At 40.5% G+C, this 7,665-nt stretch overlaps 1 protein-coding gene across 7 annotated transcripts in view; it reads left to right on the forward strand.

Annotated features, from left to right (window-relative positions):
* The window catches only part of Retreg1 (reticulophagy regulator 1), a 141,806-nt gene extending 139,019 nt beyond the window's left edge, over positions 1-2,787 (forward strand). For all 7 annotated transcript variants that reach the window (XM_031360630.1, XM_031360631.1, XM_031360632.1 and 4 more), the window contains one exon: positions 615-2,787. In XM_031360630.1, coding sequence (XP_031216490.1) covers positions 615-1,108 — 494 coding nt within the window. In that variant the 3' untranslated portion in view covers positions 1,109-2,787. The remainder of the gene's footprint in view (positions 1-614) is intronic.
* The last annotated feature ends 4,878 nt before the right edge of the window (positions 2,788-7,665 follow it).

Below are 7,665 nucleotides of genomic sequence, written 5' to 3' on the forward strand. Positions count from 1 at the left end.
GAGACAGGGTTTCTCTGTGTAGCCCTGGCTGTTCTAGAACTCACTCTGTAGACCAGGCTGGCCTCAAAACCAGAAAACCTCCTGCCTCTGCCTCCCAGGTGCTGGAATTAAAGGCATGAGCCACCACTGCCCAACACTTTCCCATTTTCTCATCTTTTTATTCAGTCACCCATGTGCTGACATTCAGGGTGGAGCTTCCCTCCTCAGTTAAACCTCCCTGGAAACATCTTCACTGACTGCCTAGAGGAGTGTCTCCTACATAATCTTAAGTCCAATCAAATTGACAGTGAAGAATATCAGAAACAGCAAAAACTTTAGCTAAACCCCATACCTCATACTAGGCGAAGTTGAATATCCTTATATACACTATTTTATGCTTAATAGGAAAGCTAAAAACACAAGGAAAATATATATAGTATTTGTCACTTGTGGAGAGATATTGCCATAGATTCAGTAGGGGTCTAATATGTGGGATTCTAATGGGGGTCTACAGTGATTCTTGTAGACCACTGGTTGTAGCTGCTCTGAGGGTTCAGGTCAAAGTCATTGTACACAGCTCTTATTTCAGATGTGTTCTGGCACTTACTCACCAACCTGTGTCACACATTTCATAGATCTTGACCGGCCCAGTGAGGAAGTTTTCTCTCGAGACCTTTCAGATTTTCCATCTCTGGAAAATGGGACGGGAACAAATGATGAAGATGAATTAAGCCTTGGCTTACCCACAGAGCTCAAGAGAAAGAAGCAACAGTTGGACAGTGCGCACAGACCAAGTGAAGAAAGGCAAGCAGCAGCTGGCCTTTCACTTCCTCTCAAGAGCGACCAAGCCCTTCACTTGATGAGCAACCTGGCTGGGGATGTCATCACAGCTGCCATGACAGCTGCCATCAAAGACCAGCTAGAAGGGGCCCGGCAGGCACTCACTCAGGCGGCACCCACTCTGGGAGAGGACACAGACACTGAGGAGGGGGATGATTTTGAACTACTTGACCAGGCAGAGCTAGATCAAATTGAGAGTGAGCTGGGACTAACACAAGACCAAGGGGCAGAAGCCCAGCAAAATAAGAAGTCCTCAGGCTTCCTCTCAAATCTGCTTGGAGGCCATTAACCGGGAATCAGCTGGCAGCAAAGCACAGATAAACCACCCAAAAATTTCAAACAAGCAGGGGGGAAAAAACGGAAAAAAAAAAAAAACCCTGAATTGTAAGCTTTAATTACTTTAGATTTTTTTTTTGTTTTCTTTTCCCTTCTATAGTGAGTTGGATATGTATCAGCTGATAATGATAGATTGACATTTCTGATAGTTATTTTTATGTAGTAAGCATGGAAATGAATTTTATAGTTACATATATACATACTGTGGTGTCCTAAGTGCTTAGGGGCTGTTTGTAAAGTGAAGAGAAACACACATACACACACACACACACACACACACACACACACACACACGCATACACCAAACCCCATCAAACTATTAAGGTCTTTCTATAAGTATTCTTTTTCTTTGTAATTTTCAAGCATGCAGAGATTTATTATTACTTGCTGAAAAACGACAGCTGTGAACACATGCTGCATCAGCTCCCTTGTTACTCATCTCAGAAGCAGTTCAAATCAAATTCTGATAGACTTTAATGTAAAAAGGAGAAATTATCAAAATGTTTGTAGTTGAAGGGCTATGGACATGCTATCAAAATTAATTTTCTAGGAAAAACTTTAAAAATAAGTACTACCTATAGGCTGAAATATTTCCGTGTTACTTCTACAGTTGTAGACATAGGCTTACTTGTCAAGTGACATGCTCCACTGACTGCCACATCTAGTCTTGAAAAGAGGTGGTACTGACCCACAGGAAGCAGGCACTTATGTATCTCTGAATGATGCTCTTGCGATGTTTGTAATGGTAAGTGCACAATATTTTGCACACTCTGATGTAAGCAAACCCTGATGTTTCTGTATTGTGTTATAGTCTCCTACGATTGTGAAACTAGCTACTGGTATGTCCATGAGTGATATTGTCATTGGTGATAAAAAAAAAAAAAAAACCCAACTTTTGTTTTCAGTTTACAAATGGCAGAACAGAGGAACTTGCTTGAACTTTAAAATTTATATCTCTGCCACTGCAGTCTCAATCTGTAATCCATTTCTTACTGGGAAGCTAGAATATGCTTTTTCCTTTAAACTGCTTTTTGATCACCTTTACATAATCAAATTTGACTTACAGTGGAAACCAAGATAGTTGTTTTTGTGAAACAATCTTTTAGTAGGACTGAGGGACCATGTCAGCAAGTATCTTAAATCTTCAGTTATAGCTGGCATTTCCACACACACACACAAGACCCTTCCAAAGGAAGGGTAATCTAAAGACTATAGAAATCTGTGTTTCAGTTTCATCTCTTTTATTTCTAAAGACTAATTGCAGGTAACTTGATCTTTTAATGTACCATCTATTTATTTATTTTTTTCTTTCTGAGGTATTAAAATATCTAGACTGAATTTTGCCAAATGTAAGAGGGAGAAAGTTCCTGAAGACTGACTACTTGCCTATTCTTGATTGACCTTCTATGCTTATGTCATTAGTGCCTCACAACCGTGTTTGATGTCCTTTATTGATACAAAGTGAGCCTGTGCCTTCATTTTCTTGCCCATTTTGGTACCAATGTAAATTTGTGTTAGAAAATCTTGAAACTCTGTGAGTCTGGGAAGAATATATCTGAATCCTAATACAACACATTTGCTGGATGTGAAGAAAAATACAGCCACATATTTATAAAACAGTTGTTACCAGTATTCCTTTTTATGTGTACGTTTCTTCATCTAGAGAATCATTCTTAGTTGTGACATTTAAAAAACCAACAAAAGCCGGGCATTGGTGGCACACACCTTTAATCCCAGCACTTGGGAGGAGGCAGAGGCTGGCGGATTTCTGAGTTTGAGGCCAGCCTGGTCTACAGAGTGAGTTCCAGGACAGCCAGGGCTATACAGAGAAACCCTGTCTCAAGAAACCTTGTCTCTAAAAACCAACCAACCAACCAACTAACCAAACAAAAATGGTCAGCTGTTTCTTCATTGATATAAAAAAGAAGATTCATAATGATTAGTAACCAAAGATCATGTTTTAAATCACTGGACAAGCTTACAAGAAGAAAAACTAGTGACAGGCCCAAAGTGGGATCCAGCTCAAGGGGAGGCTCCACGGCCTGACACTAGGCTATGGAGTGCTCACAAATAGGAACCTATCATGACTACCCTCTGAAAGACCCAACAGGCAGCTGAAAGAGTCAGATGCAGATATTTACACCTAAGCAATGGGCAGAAGTTCCTGACCCCTGTGGTTGAATTAGGAAAAAACTGGAAGGAGCTGAGAAAGAGGGCGACCCTGTAGGAGGATCAGCAGTCTGAACTAACCTGGACCCCTGAGATCTCTCAGACACTGGACCACCAACCAGGCAGCAAACACCAGTGGATATGAGGTCCCTGACACATAAACAGCAGAGAACAGCTGGGTCTGGGTTCAGTTAGAGAAGATGCATTTAACCCTCAAGAGAGTAGAGGTCCCAGGGAGTTTAAAGATCAGTTGGGGTGGGGGTGGGTGGGTAAATGCTTGTGGACATGAGGGAGTGGAAGGAGGTATGGGATGTGGAATAGTTAAAGGGAGGACTGGGAGGGGGATAAAATCTGGAGTGTAAAAAGAAGATTAAATAAAAAAAAAAGACAAACTAGAGAAGGCTGGATAGTGATAGAATGAACAAAAAGAAGTCTATACTAAGGTATTATTAGATACAAATTAAAAGAAGAATCAGTAGGGGAAGAATTTCCAGTGTGCAGGAGTACAGAGAAGTGCACTGTAGTCACATGCATGTCAGTATAAATTGGGCAAGAATCTGACTATTCACACCATACAGCAAGGAGACTGTGCTCGGATTTCTATCTCAAACATAGGCCGTTGAAGTGTGTGTGTTTTGGTAGGAACAGCGTTTCTTCTTTTAGGCTATAGGGGCAAATAAGTCCTAAGAGCGATCTAGTATAGAAAGGGACTACATATCTGTTGCCATGAGAATTTATACAAATGGCAGGATTTTCTCAATATGAAAACTGGATACATGGATACATGGAAGATACTGTTTGATTTTTTCCATTAACTAATTTATTTACTTTCCATCCCAACAGTGCCCTACCTCCTCCTGGTCCTCCCCTCCCACAGAGTCCTTCTCCCCATCCTTTCCCTCTCCTCTGAGAGGGTGAAGCTCCCCCAGTATGAACTATTTTAATTATGGGGGCGTTTCAGAAAAAATTTCCTCATTTCCTGAGGAAAATCACATAATTGGAACAGCACACACTCTTGGGTATTTTGGTAAGAGCCAATACATTAGTGCTTAAGAACCTGAAGTCTGAGATGGAAGGTTAGCCCAGGCTTGCATTTTACTCTTCTAAAACACTTTTGCTTTTTATTACATTGAAAATCTTCAAAAAGGATGAAATCTCTTCCTGTCTACCTTCATAGAATATGGGAGAAAACAAACTGTTACCGAAGTTTTATAATTAGCAAATTTCCTCATACTGAGGTATTCCGTACAGACGTGTTGGGGGAAGGGTCTTGCTATGTCATCCAAGTTGGCCTTTAACTCATAGCAATCTTACTAACTTAACCCCCTGAGTGCTAGAACTAAGTCACTTATTTGAATATGCGTACTTATTTTAGAAAGCACATGTTTCTCCCTTTTGAAAACTGGTAAATGTCATCATGCTACTGACATAAGGCTACAATATGTACAAATTAAGACCTATTTTAGTATTTTTGTTTGTAATTATATGGTTATGTGTCCACCTTTATTAGTTGCAGGATATTATGGTGCAGCCCTTGGTAAACTGTTTTCACAGACCATGGACGTCTCAGGACTCTGTCAATGCATACCATCCCTCTATCTGCACTGCAGCATTCAGGTTAGAATGTGTTGTAGAAAGCTGTCCACAGAGCAGCCTCAAAAGCTTACAGACAACCCTCAAGATCAGGCTGTTGACATTCTCTTACAGAGAGGATCGGGAGAGCCATTAGATCCTCATCTGAGATCTTAGGCACTTCCTCCTGAGCCTTCCAACCAGCTCTACATAACCCTGCACTAACTCTATGGTACCTCATGAGGTGCCAGCCTATCCAGAAAGTGGAAGGTCAGCTGAAGCCAGGGTTCTATCCGTGCAGCCTGCAGAAGTATTCATCCAGGAAGAGCTGAGACTTTTTGGTGGTGTGACTTCCCTGGCCTGGCTGCTTCTTGCAGGCCTGGCTCCTGGCTCCTGTGGTTTTCAGTACTGGTCTCAAATTTAACTCTTTCAATCCCAGGCTTACGTGGGCAAGTACCTGCTAAATTTTTATTTTCCTTTTCAGTTGCGGAACTCTGTTTCTCCCATAGACAAAGATTATAGTAGCACCCACTTCACAGGGTGCTGGAATCATTGTTTCTTAAGAGCAGGATTGACAAACTATGATATGCTAAATCTAGGCTGCTACCTATTTATTTATGGGATGTATACTAAAAATAATTTTTAACTCTTTGAGACAGAGTCTCATTCTTTAGCATAGATAGGCCTTATTTTCATGGCAGTCTGCCTGCCTCGGCCACCTAAGTGCTGAGATTTTAGGGATGAGCTATCAGTCTACCTGTATTTTAAATTATAGAACCTGTAAATAAACTTTTATTAGAATGTACCTGAAGCCCCCTAGGACGAAAAACAATATGAACTAACTAGAGTACCTTCAGAGCTCCCAGGGACTCAACCACCAACCAAGGAGTATACATGGTAGGACTGATTGTTCTGGCAGCATGTGTATAGTAGAGGATTGCAAAATCAATCATCAATGGAAGGAGAGGTCCTTGGCCCTGTGAAGGTTCTGTGTCCCAGTGTAGGGGAATGCCAGGGCCAATAAGTGGGAGAGGGAGGGGTGCCAAGCATGGGGAGGGCAGAGCCAAGAGGGGTTTGTTCTTGTTGTTTTTGTTTCTTTGTTTGCTTGTTCCTGGGAGGGGAAACTGGGAAAAGGAAAATCATATGACATGTAAATAAAGAAAATATCTAATAAAAAAAAAGTCACCTAAAAAAAAAGTCACATTAGCTTATAGTTTCGTTTGTGCTTCTTGGAATCTAGGATTTAATATTGTTCAATGTTAAGATTTCTGTATAAATAAAATTATTTAGAATTCAAAAAAAAAAAAAAGAATGTACCTGAAGCCAGGCAGTGGTGGCAGACGCCTTTAATCCCAGCACTTGGGAGGCAGAGGCAGGCAGATTTCTGAGTTCCAGGCTAGCCTGGTCTACAGAGTGAGTTCCAGGATACCCATGGCTACACAGAGAAACCCTGTCTCGAGAAAAAAAAAAAAAAAAAAAAAAAAGAATATACCTGAGCTTATTCATTTACGCATTGTGATTGGTTGGTTGCTTTTCTTTTATTGCAGTAAACCCAAAGGGCCTGGGTAAAGACTAGGTAGGACTACAAAGCCTGACCTTTACACTACTTGTCCCTGTATGGGAACTCTTGATCTAAGTAACGGGAAACACTAAGTTACAGTATTGTTTAATCTTTAAGACCTTACATTTAATAGATGACTTAGTCTATTATTCTTGTTGCTATAACAGAGTTCCTGAGGCTGGTAAGTTTATAAATAAATTTATATACTCAGTTCTCAGTTCTAGAGGTTCAAGGGTATGGAATTGACATCTATTGAGTTGGCACTGATGGATGAACTGCTGGTCCACATGTGGAAGAGAAGTAGAAGTGAAAGTGGATGCATGTGGAAGCTAGGTATCACATGGTCGTGGGGGAGGCTGACCAGGGTTCAATAGGCAACTCTTGCAGTGACCAATCTAGTACCAGTTTCTTGACAAAACCATGAATGCACTCATTCGGGTAAAGCTCCTATGACTTAATTACCTCTTAAGTGCTCCACTGCCTTCCAGCACTGTTACACTAGGGAACAAAATTCTGGCACATGAGTCTTTTTTGTTTGTTTGTTTGTTTGTTTGTTTTTGAGACAGGGTTTCTCTGTGTAGCCCTGGCTGTTCTGCAACTCACTCTGTAGACCAGGCTGGCCTCAAACTCAGAAATCTGCCTGCCTCTGCCTCTCAAGTGCTGGGATTGAAGGCGTGTGCCACCACTGCCTGGCTGGCACATGAATCTTTAAAGGACACACCTTATCTAAATACTAGCAAGCATAATTAACATCCAGATAAGAAATGGTAAATAAATTATGGTTACACTGTTAGCAGAGGGAAATCTAGAATTAGAGGGAACTAGAAACCTGAGTTCACTATAGAATCAATGTACGGAGCCATGTTGCTTTGAAGAGGAAAAGTAAAGAGTACAGAGAAGCCAAAGATGCTGAAATAGGACTGTGAAAATAAACAAGAGCAAGCAGAGAGGAAGTCAAGGATATCAATAAATGCAAAATCAAATAGAAAAAAATCTAGAATGCTTTTCTTTATATAGCTATCTCCTACTTGAAAATACATATATTTTGTTCACTTCAGTTGATGACAAATACTAGGTATATTTTTCAAAATGAGATCTGTCTAGAAAGCAAATATTCTGTATAATCTCAAAATAAAAACTTTCTGTAACAAAAAAAAATCATTAGCTTTAACTTTGCACTACAAAATTGTAGTTTTAAGAAACACTGG

Source organism: Mastomys coucha, unplaced genomic scaffold (genome assembly GCF_008632895.1).
Source record: "Mastomys coucha isolate ucsf_1 unplaced genomic scaffold, UCSF_Mcou_1 pScaffold8, whole genome shotgun sequence".
In the NCBI taxonomy this organism is placed as follows: domain Eukaryota; kingdom Metazoa; phylum Chordata; class Mammalia; order Rodentia; family Muridae; genus Mastomys; species Mastomys coucha.